Here is a 19,711-nt window from a genome sequence, read left to right on the forward strand (position 1 = left end):
TCAGACTATGTAACTACAAACTGTGTCAAAATACAAATTTTTCCAAATTAGACGAGTCTCCCCTATAGTAATTTAATAACAATAATACGATTACAGGGGTTAAAATGAATACAAGCCATTTATAACAAATGGCAATAGAAACAGAATCACAGCAATAGCTCATGATGTACTGATAGTGTTAATGATAAATACTGAAATATCCTACACAAGTGATATGATCTGTCAAAGAGTCAAAGAGTGTAAAAAAAAATAATTCAAGAAAACCGCCGGCAATTTTGCAACAACAGAAACTCCAATCATACCAGGCAAATAACAGATTTGTTATCTAATACACACAATAATAAAAGTACAGTACCTTCATAGCATTGTATAATATCAACTAAACTTTAATTCATTAAATGAAACGTTTCTGGATCTCAGAAACGGATGGACCGACTTTTTTATTTTTTGTCGGTAGGCAGATTGGATTTACCATTTCCTTTAGAATGGTGTGCCTGAAGATAATGATAATGATGATAATAATAATAATAATATTTATTTATTTACTTATTCACTTATTTATTTATTTATTCACTTATTTACTTATTTACTTATTTACTTACTTATTTACTTACTTACTTATTTACTTACTTATTTACTTACTTACTTACTTATTTACTTACTTACTAACTTATTTACTTACTTACTAACTTATTTACTTACTTACTAACTTATTTATTTACTTACTTATTTATTTACTTACTTATTTATTTACTTACTTATTTATTTTTACTTACTTACTTACTTATTTTTACTTACTTACTTATTTACTTACTTACTTACTTATTTACTTACTTACTTACTTATTTACTTACTTACTTATTTACTTACTTACTTATTTACTTACTTACTTATTTATTTACTTACTTACTTATTTACTTACTTACTTATTTATTTACTTACTTATTTATTTTTACTTATTTATTTTTTTACTTACTTATTTATTTTTACTTATTTATTTATTTACTTATTTATTTATTTATTTATTTATTTATTTATTTATTTATTCATTTATTCATTTATTCATTTATTCATTTATTCATTCATTCATTTATTTATTTATTTATTATGGCAGAGCTAAGGCCAGTAAGCTTTCTCTTCTGCCCAGCCAGACTAATTCTAATCGAATATTGGCTTTTATTACATTAATACAAGACCGTAAAGCAACATGACAGTGAATAATCAAAGTAAAAGTAAATAATGAAAGTTAGATAAGTGATGTTAGTGAAACAATAATAAACATTGGTAAGAAATAGTGTATGCAATTTGAAATTCGAAAGTGGGATTGAGGGTGGAGTGGAACAATAAATTCAATCACTAACTTCGCCCTCTAAACCTAAATCGGCGTGTTTTTCCTTAAAATCGTGATTCCTGCACATCTAAAATTAACATATGGTAGGAAGAGCTCGTTTAGTGCCGTTTAGTGTCTTTTTTTATCACTGACAAGGTATGGCAGCAACTGTAATAATCCTTGAACTAGCTACTACCAGTACAACCCTTTGATGTGAGCACTATTGTGATTTTGACCGGTGACAGTTCCCTTTGTAACGTGACGGTTGTGAATTGTGACGAGTTACATTAAGCTTACAAGGAGAGGACATGCTCTGTATATCACTGAATAGAATAAGATTGTGTGAGATGAAAGTACAAGACGTACTGTTTAAAGTAATACCTGGTATGGGTGGCCAATGACCCCTCGTTTTGGAAATAATGGCTATTGTTTGTGACATACTTCCGTTAGGTGCTCAATAGTGAAGCATTAGCCCATACGTATGGTTGTATGCTGAGTTGTTATCCAGGCAACCTAAGTTAGAATCTTAACTGGTTCCATATTTTTTTCTTTTAATAATGATTAATATTGTGATCACAGTTATCTATTTACATACGTATATCATATTTCTCAATGTATTGAATACTTCATCATGTTTTAAAGAAATTACTAATTAACTAACATTGTATTGTATAGAATAAACAATGAAATACTGCTCACGTAGGAATGTAAGATGTGTCACTGGTGTCTGTTCTATTTCTGTAGCAGCTATTCCATTTTATTTTGTAACCGATTCATTATGATCTCATAAAACACATAAAACATACATATTTCCTGCACCATGCACAGCAAATGAAAGAAGGTTGTCCACAGTCACACACATTTTTCCGCACTTCTGCTGCAAAACAGATATCCTTCACATTCACAAACACTTCTCGTTCGTTTATCAATTTTGATGCATACCACGCACATTTCAACATGGCTTTGAATATAGGAATTGACAACTGAAAGTGAATTAAAATAATAATAATAATAATAATAATAATAATAATAATAATAATAATAATAATATCAAGCTTTAAAACATGAGAAGGCATTAGGGTTCGAACTCGGGTTGTCTGGATAACAACTCAGCATCCAACCATATGAGCTACGCCGTTACACAGTCTAATGCTTCCCTATTGAGCACCTAACGAAAGTATGTCACAAACAATAGCCAATATTTCCAAAACAAGGGGTCATTGGCCACCCATACAAGGTATGACTTTAAACAGTGTGTCTTGTACTTTCATGTCATAAAATCTGATTTAATTCGTGGTATACAGAGCGTGTCCTCTCCTTGATACTTAAAATACGGGAAATTCGGTAAGTATTATATCATATCTCATACTAATCATTTAATTGTAGTCAACATAATACTTTTTGATTTGACTTAATGTAGTTGAAGTGATGATTTTAGAATAATCTCGGTTTCTTACCCTCAGTCTTGTCGGCCAGTACCGAACAATGTTTATTTGGGCAGTATCGGAAATACTCTTTTGTGGTATTTATATAGCTATATTTTCAAAATTTAAGTTAATGTTCTGTAATTTATAGAACGTAAATGATATTAGAAGTTAATCCAAAAGCATCGAAAGAAAGATGAAATTAAAAAAAAAATGGATAAATCGCAATATAGCGAACGCCAGTAGGGGAAGTTATCCCCACCCACATTAAATGTGCATTCGACACAACACTAGCCTATCACATAGAGTGTCTGATGAGCTAGTAGGGGAAAAGTGCAAGGGGTCGTGGTGGAGCTTCTGCGTTCGCTATATTGCGATTTGCCCAAAAAAAAAAAAAAACCTCAAAGAAGCAGAAAGGAACCCATATCTCTGAAGATGTTGAAACTCATTGCATTTTGTGTGGAGAAACACATAATAAAGACAGGATCCAATGCTCATCGTGTAAAATGAATGGGCACACAACAACAGCCTAGAAGTCAACGAAACAAAGACTGTGCAGATGGTGTTCAGAAAAAGGAGGGGGAGGGAATAGCAGCAAGTGAATCTATCATACTCAATGGGAAAAATGTTCAGATTGTGAACATCTTCAAATATCTTGAGGTAACTTTCCAGACTTCGGAACATGCTTCAACATACAGTAGGCCCTACATGAAAAGGAAACGGCATTAGCAGCAACGAAAGCTATTTAAGAGATAAGACAGTTACAGACACTGTCGCTGGATATTGCAATGACTCTTTTCAGAGCAAAAATATCTCCGATTCTAACATACGGCATACATCTAATTTGGCCATTTTTATCCAAAAAGAAAAGCACTGGAACACTTGGAAGCAGTTAAAGCCGGATTTCTAAAGACTGCTCTGGTAATATCAATATATACACCATCACTACTAGCTTACGAGCTCGCCCGGGAAAAGTTCATCGAGGATGTTTGACACAAATGCTGCTGCTGCCTTCAAAACGAGCGGAAGAGCTTCTACTCGAACGAAGAAAGAAAATAGACGAGATCTCGCAGGAGTTCTTCGCAACGGATGCCACGATGGATAGAAATCAGACAGGACCAAACTTCCAGCTCGCAGCACCCTGACAAGACTAGCAGTCCACGGATTCCACCACCAGAAGCTACGCTCAAAGCCAGGATTCCACGAGCCAACAGAACAGTGTGTGTGCAATCTGTGGTAGAAATATTGTAGCCGCTACCGTTTCACTATATTCCCAACAGGACAAGATCTCTGAAAGACTACAGCAAAGAATAACCGAGCAGTAACTTTACAATCTGCACATTTGTGCGCATTTCTCGTTATTGTCGTGTAAAATGTGGGCTCACGAAGCTTGTGCTAGTGTTCCGGTAACATCAGACAAGTATGAATGCGATTACTATCAACATTAAAAATGTGTCCGGTGCTGTACTCCATTTTAAATATAGACTATGCAAAATTTCATGTTCGCTTTATTTCTTTACAGCATTTTTGAGATTCCTTTTTGAAGTGTTTATACTACAAATATTTGGTATAGTTGATTTGTTAATTTCATGTTAAATGGAAAATAAAGTTAATATAATAATTTGTTTTTTAATTACAAGGAAAAATACCTTGCATGTCCGGCATTGAACGAACTCCCCCTACATTTTAATCCGCACCTTTATCGCCGTGATAGCTAGATGCAAACATGCTACAAGACACTCAAGCTCCACTGTCCTCAAGATGCATTCCCTGGTCAGTCGAGCTATTGTTCTCATTTTAGTTTTCACTGTATTTTCTGTTTACAGGTCTCAACGCGTAAGAGATTCAGCCTTCTGGAGATATTTAAGCGACTATTTTCCTGTTCGTCTAGTAAAAACAGCCGAATTGGATCCGACTATGAGTTACATGTTTTGTTCTTTCCCACATGGCATGCTGGCTCTTGGAACTTTCATAAGCTTTGGTACTAATGCTACCAAAGTCAATGAAGCTTTTCCAAACCACAAATGCTACATGGCTACTCTAGCTTATCATTTTAAATTATTCTACATCCGGGAACTTGGACATGCACTTGGTAAGTAGAAAGTTCTTGTTTGCGAACACAACTTTACGTATTGATCACATTTGGATCGAAAAATTTGCACAACATTAATAATAATGCATTTTTGTAATTTAAAGTATCTACTTCCAACATAAAAACAATGATGGTTATTAGAGGAGAAAAATTTGTTCCGGCACCGGGATCGAACCCAGGTCCTGGTTTCTATGTAGCAAGCGCTCTAACTACTGAGCTACGCCGAAGTTCAAGCCACAGCATCGGATCGAATCCCTCTCCTATAGTGTTTTTCCCTTTATGGCCTTATTCCATGTTCGACATATATTAAGTCAACTTCCATTATACAAGGAGCGCACTCAATTGAGTGACTTGATGGCCGGGATTCCACAGTATTATTCACTGTTGGGTGAGGAATCTAAGTAAAGATTAATAACCATTGTTACCATAACATATATTCTGTAGGACTAAAAATTAATCTTTACTCAAGATTCTCCCCTTCGTAATTTAACTAGTATTGGCCTAACATGTTCAGAATTTTTGTTTCGCTTCTTTCCCACTCTAAAAGCTTCTAAAGCAGTGGTCGTCAGCACTCCCTGAAATGGGTAAAGGGTAAGCGGAGCAACATGTTGTGCGCCGTCGTGCAGCAGGAAGAGGTAGAGAGCATACCCGCCAGGAGCTAAGAAAGCACCATAATGCAGTGTCTTCTCCGCAGGTAAGAGACGCTAGCTCAAGGGTGCAGTGTGCTGATGACCGCTGTTCTATAGGAAGAGGGTGGAGAATGCGTAACTAATTTGTATACGAAAGTACCTGTACTTGCACTGTGACGTCATATATAATTCGAATCAGGCAACCTCATTCCAGTTTATGGGTAGCTGGTAGTTCCAGTCAGTCTTCGGACAGCTGACTGAACATTCATACACATTGTGCCTACAACATCTTCCTAAAAATTAAAATACGATATACCTACTTCTGGATAATTATTTGATAGTCGAACATTTTCACGACACGTTTCACGCATGTCCATACAATTCAGTTCATTTACCATATTGTGAATCATGTTACTGTTTAGTTCATTTTCTTATACTATTATTTTCAAAAGAGACAAAAATTAAATAATCAAATAACAAGATGAACTTTCGTCTTTCGAATTGTACATAAAAGCCATTCTTCAGATACTTATGAGTTTCCTTTTTCTCTATGGTAGGGCCCTTAACTTGTCGTTAATCGCCCAGACTGGGTGCTATTCTTAGACATTTCGCTAGCCCACGCTATGAGCGTGCTAAACTAGCCCCGGCTGTCGACTGGTTACTTGTATAGGATTCATAACATATCATACCGCTAACACTGGTTTATGAATACGAAAAACGTTAGTTCGCTGATCATCCACCGGAAGCCCGCGGTAAGAATGTCTATGAATATGGCCCTAAGAGTATAGACGTCAGTAGTACCGAGAAACGTAGATCACATGGTTCGACAGAAACTATCCAGAGCGCACCACAGGCGACGGATCCATATTACATTCGTAATGAATGATGATGGCGAATTGTAGAGGTGTCACAGGGAAACGGAGCACCAGGAGAAAACCCACATGTCGCCTGGACTTGCACGACACAAGTTATAAATTCAGGGTGAACAGAGATTTGAACCCCGACTTATAAGCCCAGTACTATGATCATACTTGCAAGCCCTGATCAGAAATTATTTCTGCATCTATGTTGATACCATTTTCTCTCCTATAGCCACATATGAGGAATCCATAGCTGAAGTTTTATCCACTTTTTTCGTCATACCCGTCACAAAGAATGTATTCTACTTTTTGGCGCGCAGTATGGAATGGGGTGGAAGTCTATGTTCCTTACAGTTTCACTCTAGGATCTTATGTCACTTCTAAACTCTCTTCGTTATGTTGACAGAATTTCCGCAAAAGTATTTAATTTTTGTTTTACAAGGGTTTGATGCCAATATAGCCAGTTACGTGAGAAAAAACTATCTTTAGAGGTACATTCGAATAGATCCTCTGCAACTCGATTCACACTGCATTTCCCGTATTCTGAATATTGTCTGTTTCCACATTCACGTCAAACCATCACAGCATTCACATCGTTTTTACAAAGTTTCGTCTGCCAGGAAACCCGCCACTTCAGCTTTTTTTTTTTCAAGCTTCTACAATGACGACAAATTCCAGGGTCCAGATCTCAATTCATTCAGAATTTTAGAATTAGGAATCTTGTCTGTGCACTGTAAGAATTTCACTTACATTTAGGTAGTAATACTGAAGAAGGTCAATTCGCAATTGTAGAGGCAAAAACCATTATACTATGATATGGATTTGCAAAAAAGACAAACGCATTAACTTAATCGAGAATAGATTGTGTTACTGTTTAATTAATTTGCCATAACAATAGTAGTAAAACAATTAAAGCAGAAGCTTCTGTGAAAATAAACCCATTTTTATTAATAAAACTGTATTTTTATTTTTCTATAAACTTCATTTTTAACAAAATTACAGGATTTTTAAAACATTTCGTGACTCTTGAATAGCCCTTTATCACACCGTATGTCTACTGTAAAATATATAAGGAAGTAAAATATTTTATGTAGGAATTACAGAATATGCATTTTGTGTGCAATTCAGGAAACGAACGTTTATCTTCTTACTTGGAATCGTAATGTACTTTTGTATCAAGAGTTCAAGAAACACTACAAATAGTAATATCATTTACAACATAGCGAAAGAAACGAATTAACATGTATAAGGAGAAAGTAGGCTAAGTAGGCTATGTGTTACCTTAGCAACACCGATTTTCTCCTTCTCCGGAGAATAAATAAAATCATTTATTTAACCAATGTAAAAATACTCAAAGGCTACACTGATAAGTGATAACAATAAACTACCCTAACGATCGGATGGGGGAAAGGAACTGGCAACTCTATCCATTATATCCTGGCTTAGTTGCCTCAAGAGTGATGCCTTATTGGTGTTACTTATGAGGTTCAAACCTGTCATCGGACAGTTGACTAAACAACAACAACGATCGTATTTTCGATGCTTACTACTGGATGCCGATACATTATTTTCATTGAATAAAAGTGGCAAAAATTAGGCTATCCCTAGAGAAATACAGAAAAATAAATACGCTTCTCTCATAAAGAGTTTATTCCTGTGGACATCTTTTCATTCTGTCATAAATATTTTCATGATTTTTGATAAACCCTCACAGATTACAAAAAATTACAGACCAGTCAGCCTTACCTCTGTGGTTTAGAAACAGATGATTTCAGCTTATCTAAGGCACCATTGGAATGATTCAAATTGGTTACATAATTGTCATAGGTTTCGGGGGGGGGAGGGGTTACTCATGAGAGAGCCAATTAGTGACTGTATGTCAGGATTTAGCAAACGGAATAGATTCAAATAGCCAAGTAGATACAGTGATTATTGACTTTCACGCGCATTCGATGTTGTCCCAGACGACATATTGTTGGTTAAACTACAATCAACAGTGATTGACTTCAGAATACTCCAGTCGATCAAGGAATTTTTAACTTACCGCTCTCAGAGAGTACGGACTCTTCAAGGAACAACCACTCACATAAATTGGAAAGAAGACAGAGGGCGGACACTGGAAAGTTTTCTTTTCTTAATCGTATTATCAGGGACTGAAATGCTTTCCTGAAGACTAACTAAAGGCTTTACCAATAACAAAAAAGTATTTTAAAATAGGCTTAAGGACTTTACTAATAAACGGTAGTATATTATGCACACTACATTTGAAAGGTGTAATTGATGTTTTGCTATTTGAAGTGTTGTATCAGTAAATTATGTCAGTGAAGTATGTTTTGTCAGTGAAGTGTGTTGTGTCAGTGAAGTTTTATACTTTATAGTGGTAGTGCAAAGTATTTGAACAGTGAAATGTTTTTGAAGTGTTAGTGAAATCAGGATAGTATCAGTGAAATGTGTCGTAGTCCCAGTGCTGTAGGTGAGTTGACAGCGAAATGAGTGTAGTGCTGAAAGGTACTTGTGCATGTAGAAGCCCGATCGCAAACTCGTGGCACCAACATGCGCGAGCTTCTTTCTGAGGCTTCGCAGTGGGGGATTCTGTGTGTGCGGCGACTGCTTACTCATACAGCGTACTGTTCAAACACCCTCCCACTAGCAAGACTCTTGGTCGAGTCCATCTAAGTGGATGCCAATTCGTCTTTCGCGCAGGTGCCACAAGTTTGCGATCGGGCTCTATGAACATATATTCATGGGTTTTAGTTCGAACTTTGGATTAAGATACAAATTAGATTTACTTAAAATGTTATTTTAAGTGATTGTGTCCCATTTAATTTAGGATGCTCCTTGTTAATATTATTATATTATTATTTATTATTATTATTTATTAGTATTAATTATTATTAGTAGTATTAGTATTAATTTATTACTAATTGTATTTATTATAAATTATGTTTATTATTAACTGTCATTACTGAGTGTAATTACTTACCACTGCCAACGTTTATTCACCCATTTGCAGTGTAAATAAATACAAACATACTTAGACACAAGTGTCTACAACAGCACTCGTACATAAACACTTGACAAAACTAAGAGACGCAAGTGTTATTGTAATTAAAATAACAATAAAATAATTTTTTATTGTAACTATAAATTAAGTTATCTTTTCAGGTCTTTGTACAGCATCTCCGAAAGCTATCAGCAATGTACTAAGCAAACCAAAAACGTTGACAGTGATTGCTGTAGGAGGGGCTTCCGAAGCTTTTTATAGTCGTCCTGGACAGTACACAATTTTTCTGAAACAACGTAAAGGTTTTGTAAAGCTGGCGTTGAAACATGGGTAAGTAGAACCAGTAGTATTAATTAATAAGAAAGTTTGAAGTACTTGAAAGTTGGGTAGGTTCGGCTACGTAACCTAGAACGGTATTTGAAGTTTGGCTTCACTATAGGCATACGACCTTAAAAAATGTACAGTAGTGGCAAAAAAAAACCGGACCGACCCTTGTAGCTGATTTCAGATCCTTGTTCACTCCAGAGCACGATAGACTGGTAACTAAGACTTTCGTGGTTCGAATCCTGCTTGGCAATGAAACTTTTTTTGTTCCTTATTCAAATTTATTCCCAATACTTTTCGATTGCAGCGATATTTTACTTATTATTCCCAGAACATGAATTTTACCAGCAATCGAAAAAGTATTGGGAATAAATTTGAATAAGGAACAAAAAAAAAGTTTCCTTCCCAGGCAGGATTCGAACCACGAAAGTCTTAGTTAGCAGTCTGTCGTGCTCTGGAGTGAACAAGGCTCTGAAATCAGCTACAAGAGTCGGTCCGGTTTTTTTTTTTTTTTTGCCATTACTGTACACTCCTAAACAAAACGTTTGCATGAATTTTCGTCGTTTATGCTGGTCATAACACTAAAACTTGAACACTTTCCCGTAAGATAAGCACCCAACTATTATCTTCCTCCCTGTGGTAACTAATCAATTTGGAATGCGATACAGAATATTCTTTCTTTCCCTTCCACATGATACCCGTTCAAATGCTTATGTGTATGGTATAAAAAGTATTTATTAACTTATATTAAATTACGATGTGGGTCATTTTAAAATGAGGTAAATTTTGTAAATGTTCATCATAAAACTAAATAAAACGCCATATAAAAGACTGGATTTCATTTACACTTGTATTTATAATAAATGAACACAGGTCTTAATTAAAACACGATGTTCACTGACTAACTTTACCGGTACAATTTGCGCTTCTTATGTTCAGGAATGTACTATTATACAGAGTGGAAAGAGTTCAATTACAATCCTTTTAAGAGACGAATTCTTGGTATAGTATGAATGGAAAAGTCCTCTAGGGTCATTCCACAAAATTAAGGACAAAAGCACTGAATTTTAAAATTATAATTTTGTCTGAAATTTCCATGTTTCCTTGAAGTAGCTATATGAAGTGAACTTTCACAACATTAATATAGTATTTTCTTTTAGAAATGCGTTATTCTTGTATTTTCCCGCGAGTTGGTTTGGTGCTTATTAGCGCTTGCTACACCTGTTTACAATCAATCCTTTCAGTGTGCAAAATTGCCTGGTTCTGAATTTATATTATACTAGCCGTACCCGTGCGCTCCGCTGCACCCGTTAGAAATAAATCTAAAGTAATTACATAATTAAAATAGAACATTTGATCCAGGGAACATTCGTGTTTGATAGAAGAATAAATCGTTTAGTATGTTACTTAATTTAAATTGTATTTAAAAAAATTAAAATGCGACCACTTTGATCCAGAGTCATAAACATTATTTTAGGAAATGCAGGTAACGAATGTACAGAATAGCCTATGAAGTTTTCTGTGCATAAAAAACTATTTTAATCTTACCTGTCCTGGATTCACTCAGAAGTTACTGTAATAACATTATAGCATTATGTCCATCTATAGGAACTACACTTTCCTATGGTGAATTAATAATTAATTATACAAATCGGTTACTTAAGCTTCCGATATTACTTCATACATACACAGAAACATTCTCTGTAGGCAATGTTTCATAACTTTCGATTGTTGTTGTCCAAGGCCCCTTATAGACGGAGTCAGTTTTTTTTTATTTCATTACACCGCCTTAGTTGGCGTTGTTATTGTAATTTTAAAACTCATTTATCTCATTAAATATCAGTCCTATCAAAATTTTGCATAGAATAAAACTTATCGGAAATTATTTTTAAAGAAACGTTTGTTATGTAACATTTTTCATAAAAATTAATAATAAGGGAGATATTTCGATTTATTTAATTCGAGCCCCCTTATAACCCCCCTATTCAATAAACTATTTTGAATGCCATATAGCCTAAATTCTAAGTTACGACGAACTTAATTTATATTCCAATTTTCATATAAATTGGTTCAGCCATTATCGCGTGAAAAGGTAACAAACATCCAGACAGACAGATAGACAGACAGACAGACAGATAGACAGACAGACAGACAGACGGACGGACATACAAACAAAGGTTTCAAAAAAGCGATTTTCGGTTTCAGGGTGGTTAATTATATATGTTAGGAGCAATTATTTTTGGAAAATCGAAAATTACCAGAAAAATTTCGGCTACAGATTTATTATTAGTATAGATGCATATTATTATAAACAGAGAGAAGTAGCCTAAGGTAAGTTATGACATGTTCAGACATGAATATTGCTTATAATAGGAGTTAAATACAAACATGTGCCGCGTACAGTAAATTAATAGTTACATCTAAAAAAAACTGCTTAATCCTCTCACCAGTAGCGAAGCTCTTAAAAGACTTTCCAGGCTTGGTTTACGCCCCAAGAGTTATATCTAGTAATTGTATAAGTTCGTAATAACGATGTATTGTAACACTTGATTTCAATCCGATCTTTCCATATATTAAATTCACTGTAGTCAGTCATTCAAGCTTGGACAATTCTGTGCGAGAGGCTTGTGGCAGAAGTTTCTTAGCGAGGAGCGACTGCTTCGCTCGCAGGCAGCGGCACTCACAAGCTAGAGGGGAGACCGGGATACCGATTCGTTACGACTCAGTAGCAGCTCTGATCACATATAATTATAACAGATTGGCTATTCCCATGTTAAAAACGATAACATGTGGAAGAGAACAACCCCCAGGATCGCCACCGTCGATTGGGAACTACTAGAAGGAAGTACAGTTCCTCCATGCAATTCAAATGGGAGTTATAACGTGACTTCTTGTGCAGTAGGTAGACGACAGCATAGTGAAATTAATAAAAGTTTTGCCGTGAAAGCCTATATGGCTAACAAATCTGTTACATATGTGATCAGGGGTAGCAGGAAGCGAGGCTAGCGTCAACCGTGACATAATACGTCGCGCTATGTTGGTGTTCTGTGCATGCGCTGCATTGTTAAGTGTTAGTTTAATCAAAACTTTAATCGCGTGTGCGTGTGTGTGTCTGTTTTACATACTAATTTTGTGTAAAATGGCTCATACTGAGAAAACATTCATGTCATTAGTTGCAGAATTAAAATACAAATCGTTTTCAAGTTGGGCGTGGGTCATTCCGTATCAAATCAACAAGGCGCTCATCCCGACCGACTCAGATTTCTTTCAAAATTTGAGGGTTTGTTTTACCTGCCGCGCTAACTAAAACTGCTGAGTTTCATATGTCCTGTGCTTTTCGTTTTCTGTCAGTGGCGTTTCAAACGTGAAGAAAATTCATATTTTTGTAAGCACGCCGCTTCAATTGAAATTATATATCTCAACAACGTCTCCAGATAAATTTACAAAAATTGGGTGATACATTCTTAATATGTGATAGTTTTTGTTGCTTATATTGTTTTCTGCATGTATTCAATTACACTAAAAAACATGGTGAAACAATTTTCATATATTCATATTTAAAAACGCGGGGGTTCTATTTTAAGGAAAAAAATATATAGTACGCCTCAATTAGTGATATAATGAACTGATAAGTTTCAACTTGGAATCATCATAGGTTACAAAGATAAAAATTATTATGTCACTGCAAGCGTAAGCTAACCGTATAAGTCGCGATAATTATGTCCCACACATTCGTTGTATTTAATTATATTTGATCATATTCTTGAATGTCGCTATGTAATTTAACATGTAGTACATAATTCGAATTTTTTTAATTATTATCTCAAATAAATTGTCACATGGATTTTGTTAAACCTGAAGTTCTGTAAGAAATGCTTACCTTTCATTGCTGAGATGAAATAGCCTGATCATCTTTCCAGACAGGATGATGCGTTGTTTCAGCTGCATTTTAAAATTGCTCAGCAAGTATAATACCCATCCTAAACCGCAGGACTGTATGAAACTTGTGTTCCAGGCACTGCGGTGGATTTTGCAAATCGAAGAGAAAGCATTTTTTCCTCTTCAGTATAGCTTTTTTCAGTCACATAAACTATATTAATGTTTGGGAGATGATCCCTTGTCCAGTCGTACAATTCCCTAGGTGTAGTTATTTGTTTATCGGATGGTCTCTGCAAACTAGGACAAGCCGCAAACCTTTTAAGTGTCCCGTCTACAACGTCGTATGCTCTTTTGCCATGCGATATGCAAAAATAATGCAATTCTGTTGGAAATCCAAAATCTTCTTCATGTAATGTGAGGTTCAGGAATTTTTTTCTATTTTTATACTTAGCAGAGAATCCATTGGAGAAATACATAATTTTTTGTGGTGAATTACAGATGTTTGTTTTAATGACTCCATTAGATATTTTTGAAACAGATGTACAGCTGTAGTGTCATATTTCGGGCAGTGTAGTAGTAGTAGTAGTAGTAGTATTTATATATTTAACCTGGTAGAGATAAGGCCGTCAGGCCTTCTCTGCCCCTCTACCAGGGCAGTGTGAAATTATTACCAGATTTTTAATAGAGACTGTATCGGATGACGATTCGTTATAATATATTACGAAAGTATGAACGGTTGTCTGCACATTAGTCCTGTGATATGACTGAATTTCATCTTGGATTACGAAATAATAGTTTTCAGCGAAGTCGCATAACACAACAAGCTGACATGGCTGTAGAAATGATTTCATATCACGTAGAAACTTACTTTGTTCAGATGATATAAATGAGTGAGTCAGTAAATCACCAAGTTTCTGCAAGAGACAGTCGAAAAATTTGTCTTTGGGTTTCATTATGGTCTCAAGCGTTGATGGGTCAGTCGTCATCCACTGCTTGTAGGTCACTGATTCACTGAAGTTTTATTCGAATCATTTCTCTAAACCCTCTCTTATTTTGAATGGTTCAGGACATTCTGTACATTTCCTGAAGAAGCAATTTATATGAGGAGGATTGCACACCATAGTAGCCAAGAAATGTTGATAAGTTGGAAGGTATAAAGAAAATTTTCTAGAAATCCACGTAGACCTGAAACTTTAATAAATTGCTTCCGGCATAAGTTTTACATTCTGATAAGGACATAAACACAGACAGTATAGTTCCACTAACTCCAGCTAGAATACAATTTTTTGGTCTAAGAGCTGAAAATTTGGAGAATATTACCTTCATTTCAGGGTTAGAATTTTTAAACACTGCATATAATTCATTTCTGCTCATGTGATTTATTCCCTGATTCTTTAATCACAACAAATATTTCTTACCAGGCATCATTCTGCTTATCTCGTCAGAACAACAGAATTCTTTAACTTTACCGGCAACAGCCGCAAGCAAGGGTTTTGCAGGTTTCGGATTTGGTGAACACAAAATTCCCTTTCCCTTTGCCAGGACTTTTGCTTTCCGAATTATGTATTCGAAAGCTGAAAGAAACTCTTTTTTATATTATTTACGCTCCAGCTTTTAGGTAGTAGTGTTAAAATGGTGATTTTCTCACTTTTACCTGAATTTTGAAAATTTTCCTGTAACCGAGACAAAATTTGAGAATCAGAAAGGTCCTGGTTCCTCGGCGTCTTTAATATCGAAGACTTTATCTTTTACAATATTTTCAAATTTCTGTCTCTTATATTTCTCTTGTTATAGCCTTTTTTGTTTAATAAGGAACACACCTTGGTCAAAAGGACTTGTATTTAATGAACTTACATTTGCTGTAGAATCGACGTATTCTTCAATACTAGAGTCATTCTGAGGATTCTGCGTAATAGCAATATATTATATTTGTATTTCTTTGCGACACATAGCGCACACCTTTTGTTCCTGTTTTAAATCAGGAAATACATTAATCATCCACGATATAACATTTCTTAAATTTTTCCTCTAATTACAATGCCCTGATTTCTCGAAGGGATTGCAGCAGACATAGGCCTATAACTTAAAACGCGACTCCATTACATCGCACAAAACTACCACATACTACAAAAACTAACAACACTGCACTTGAAACAGATCGCACATTTTGTATAAATTGAAGACTGTATAAACTGCCACTCATGACAGCCTGACAGATCGACGACGCAGATAATCAGACAAGTACGAACTCGCGCGCATGCAGTGTTGGTGTAAGATGGATTTAAGTGCTACAAACCAATACATTGATATAGCCTATTTTTTACCGATATTCCTGAAACGTTTCCAAAATGAAACTTACACCAATGGGAGAACACTCTTACCTCTATAACATACATTTTTCGGGAAATAATTTATGTCCCGCATATATAGATATTCAATGTTAAAATGTGTTTCACGTGACCATTCAATAAAGAATTCATTACTTTGATGCAAACTTATTTTTATTGAAACCTATGATCCCTTAGCTTTAAAATAAGCCCAAGTGTAAGATTCTACCTCAAATAGAAGAGACGTTATGAATTATTTTTGTTGACATAGTATGCTACATTTTTACATTTTTTCCCTTATTGTCAGAATTGCTGTATGGATATCGTGCAATATTGAGGGCTAAAATTTTACATGATTAGTTAACTTAAGGTTCTTTACCATCCCACCAAATTTAATAAAAATCTGAGGTGGTCGGGTTGAAAAGTCCACTTTTTTGTGTTGATTTGACATGGAATGGACCGCGTATGAAACAAAATGTGCTTAGAAAGATAGGTATTGACACTACCTTTACATATTAAAATAGCGGATAGAGAAAGACAAAATAGGTAATTTCAATTTTCATTGTATAAGAAATATTCTTGGCTAACAGAGTGCACTGAGACAAATAAGTTATATTGTTATACATGTATTCTGTTTGGGGTTGAAAATGAGAGGTCATCATCTTCTTGTGGGGTCTGTGTCACAAAAAAATATTGATAGAAAAGCCGAGAAACATCTGCTGTATAAAAAGATAAAAGGTAAGCAGATTTTTTCGGCCTACTCGGTATTTTACAGCTTAGTTTCATCACTGTCTTTTAGTATTCATCCTTATCTTCACTGATACCTTAAAACAAGTTGTAATTCTACACGAGCGTATTTTGAAATCTGAAAATATGTGAAGCGAGTAACAGTAGCGTCAATTACGCTTATGTAACGTTGGTTACGACAACATTTAGATGAAACTTTTCTTAAATATTGCACTTAATGAGATGTTAAAATTGTTGAAATTAGAAAGCAGAAAAACAAAATTACTTCCACTGTGTGTCAACCGCAAGTTTAAGATTTGGCCTAACGTATGCCTTAGTGCTTGATTGCTTCAATTCTTCGTGACAGACTCAATTTAAGGACGATGAAGAACACACATTATGTGAAACTGAACCAGATTTTATGCAAGCTATCTACATCAGTTGTTCAAATGAAAGGGAACTGATACGAAACTTGATATCAAAGAAGTGTAATTGGGTTTATATTGTAAGTAACATATTTGAATTTAAAGTTCTTGTGAAATAAAACGTTCATTTGTCATTGTATATGCAGTGAAAATTATATATATATATATATATATATATATATATATATATATATATATATATACATAATACTAACAATTAGAATGAAATTAAAAAAATATTCCTAAGCCACACAAACAAACTTTTCCAAAGGTTTAAAGTCCTTAGGTCCATGCCATTTGTTGAGTAATTATTACAATATTTTCTTAGTAGCTTTCCCATATGTGTAACAAATGCACTCGCACAAAACAATTTTTTGTTAAAAGTGTGGCTTTGGGCTATTTCATTCTCACCCCTTCAGTTGATTTGAACTATTTTATCTACGTGTTTGCAATAATGTTTAATTTAATGTGCAGGGCAAATCGTAAAACGCTAAGCTCCGCCCACGACCCCTTTCCACTTTTCCTCTACTACAGTCACTGTATCCCCTACCCTACAAGGTCCCAACACACTCTAGCGGGAAAAAGTGGAAATAGGGGTTTACGGTGGGGGTGACATCTAGCGGAGAAAAGTGGAACAAAAAGAGTGAATGCGGCATCTACGAAGCAAAAGAGGAACTTCGTCCTGCCATCCTCTGTCCCTCTCTCTCTCTCCGGCCTCTTCTTCTCTGTTCATTGCTTCATGTCTCTCTCTTTTTTTTCTTATGACTTCGTAGTGGGTAGGATTCGATCCGGGTGTCTTCCTAACGAAACTAACGAAACGCACGCACGCTTTTTGGTCACGCTTTAGACCTCTCGCCTACTGAGGCGAGTTGGTGGTAGAAGGGAAAATGAATCTATTTATGTTCAAGGGAACTGCCGTAACGTATTGCAGAAATACGATTGGTACAAGGATTCATAGCGGGAGACAAAGAAGGAATGGCGCGGGGGACAATGACCGAATAGCGTGGGTGGAAAGTGGCGGGCTTGTGAATTTAGCTTGGTAGGGTTCACTGCGGGGGTGGCATAAGCGTTAACGCGCGCTGGTAGAGCTTCATTGTGTCCGTATCCAGCTTCGTGTACAGACGGAACCACGTGTCGTGATGAGCCGTACCGAAGACGTATACTTCTTCCTCAAATTGTGCAGGGAGAATTTGAAGGTGAATACTATAAGGTACTGTGAGGAGCATGGATTATAGCAGACGAGGCTCTGGTGACTATTGTGTTACTTCGAGGACAGTGCAAAGTTAACAGGTGAGTGTTGGTTTATGAAAAACCAACATTACATGCGGCTGTTGTCTAATGCAACCTAATTTGGTTGTGTTGTGTTGTTGTCTAATGCGCCCTAATTTGGTTGTATTGTGTATTAGTACGTGTTAGTTCGAGGAAAAAACGTATTGTGTTGTAAAATATGAAATACGTGCGAGGCGGTAGGCAGTGATCCACCGAAGCGGGGCAGATAGTAGAGAGAGAGAGAGAGAGCAGGCGAGCGAAGTGCCGAGCGGCGAGGGTGGGGATAACTTCCCCTACTGGAGTTCGCTGTTTCACGATTTATCCGATTTATATAGGCAGGTCAGAGCGCCTAACAAAGAAAATCAGGAGAGAGGGATGCTGTGCAGGAGATGGAAAGCTAGACTCAACCAGGGAAGAACAGACCAAGGGAACCTTTAATTCTTGTAGATGATATGAACTTATGTATTTTAAGAAGAAAGATACAAGAATTTTATACCATGTAGAATGAAGTTCCGACATTGAAGAAATTACTGAAGGTTGCGATAGACAATATTTTCTAAAGTTGGAGAGAAACGCTGCGGAAAGTGATTCGAGACATGAGATTTGGGTTTAAAAAATGTAGAAGTACAAGATATATTTTGGTTGAAAGAAATGATATTGTAGCATGGAGGACCAGTTATTTATGATACCGTTTGATGGAAGTTTGGCAACATCCATATTCGGCAAGGTTCATTGCTTGCTGTTTAACGTGGTGGGAGGAAAGCGGGTGGAATGGAGTGAGTACAGGCGTTAACTTTTTCAAGAACGACGACAGCGCTGAAGGGGCACAGATCCGATGGTCCGACAATAAAAGGTTTCTGAAGTTCTTGTTTGCCGTATCAGTAGGTTAAGCATCTACAGTAATAGAGCTGATACTTCGCTGCCTCTCTTAATTTTGTTTGTTGTTTTGAATATTTCTGAAATGGGGGTTAGACCAGCTCACTTGACGAAAGAAGAAGGTCTTTGACAATGTGACCTGAATAATTATTCAAATAATATCGTAGTTATTTGAATTGTTATGTATAATGGAAAAGGCTATGTATTAATTTAATGATATTCATTTCTAAATAGGACTCCACTGGTACCTGTCATATCTTTCGGAGAGACAAATATTTATGCCCAGGTGGACTTTCCTGAGGGATCACGGTTTAGAAGATTCCAAGAATTCATCAGAAAGAAAACTACAGTTGCTCCTATCCTTGCTTACGGCAATGGGCCATTGCCATATCGTCGAGAAATGATCGTCGTAGGTAAGATGAATAATTTACAATGCAAGCTAAAACAAGAAATTCTATGGTCCTTCCAGGTATCTGTAGAGACCTGGCGCATATGGGGGCGGAGTCTATCTGTGCCGGAGTGTATTGTGGCAGAATCAGCTCGAGG

General features: G+C 35.9%; 1 protein-coding gene across 2 annotated transcripts in view; it reads left to right on the forward strand.

Annotated features, from left to right (window-relative positions):
* LOC138705955 (2-acylglycerol O-acyltransferase 1-like) overlaps positions 1-19,711 on the forward strand; it is a 65,506-nt gene that overhangs the window by 30,842 nt on the left and 14,953 nt on the right. Inside the window, exons 3-5 of one of the 2 annotated variants that reach the window (XM_069834768.1) lie at positions 4,581-4,846; positions 9,501-9,669; positions 19,400-19,578. In XM_069834768.1, the coding sequence (XP_069690869.1) occupies positions 4,581-4,846; positions 9,501-9,669; positions 19,400-19,578 (614 nt within the window). The remainder of the gene's footprint in view (positions 1-4,580; positions 4,847-9,500; positions 9,670-19,399; positions 19,579-19,711) is intronic. The other variant, XM_069834769.1, reaches the window with a different exon arrangement.

The sequence above is a fragment of the Periplaneta americana genome, chromosome 9 (genome assembly GCF_040183065.1).
Source record: "Periplaneta americana isolate PAMFEO1 chromosome 9, P.americana_PAMFEO1_priV1, whole genome shotgun sequence".
Classification (NCBI taxonomy): Eukaryota; Metazoa; Arthropoda; class Insecta; order Blattodea; family Blattidae; genus Periplaneta; species Periplaneta americana.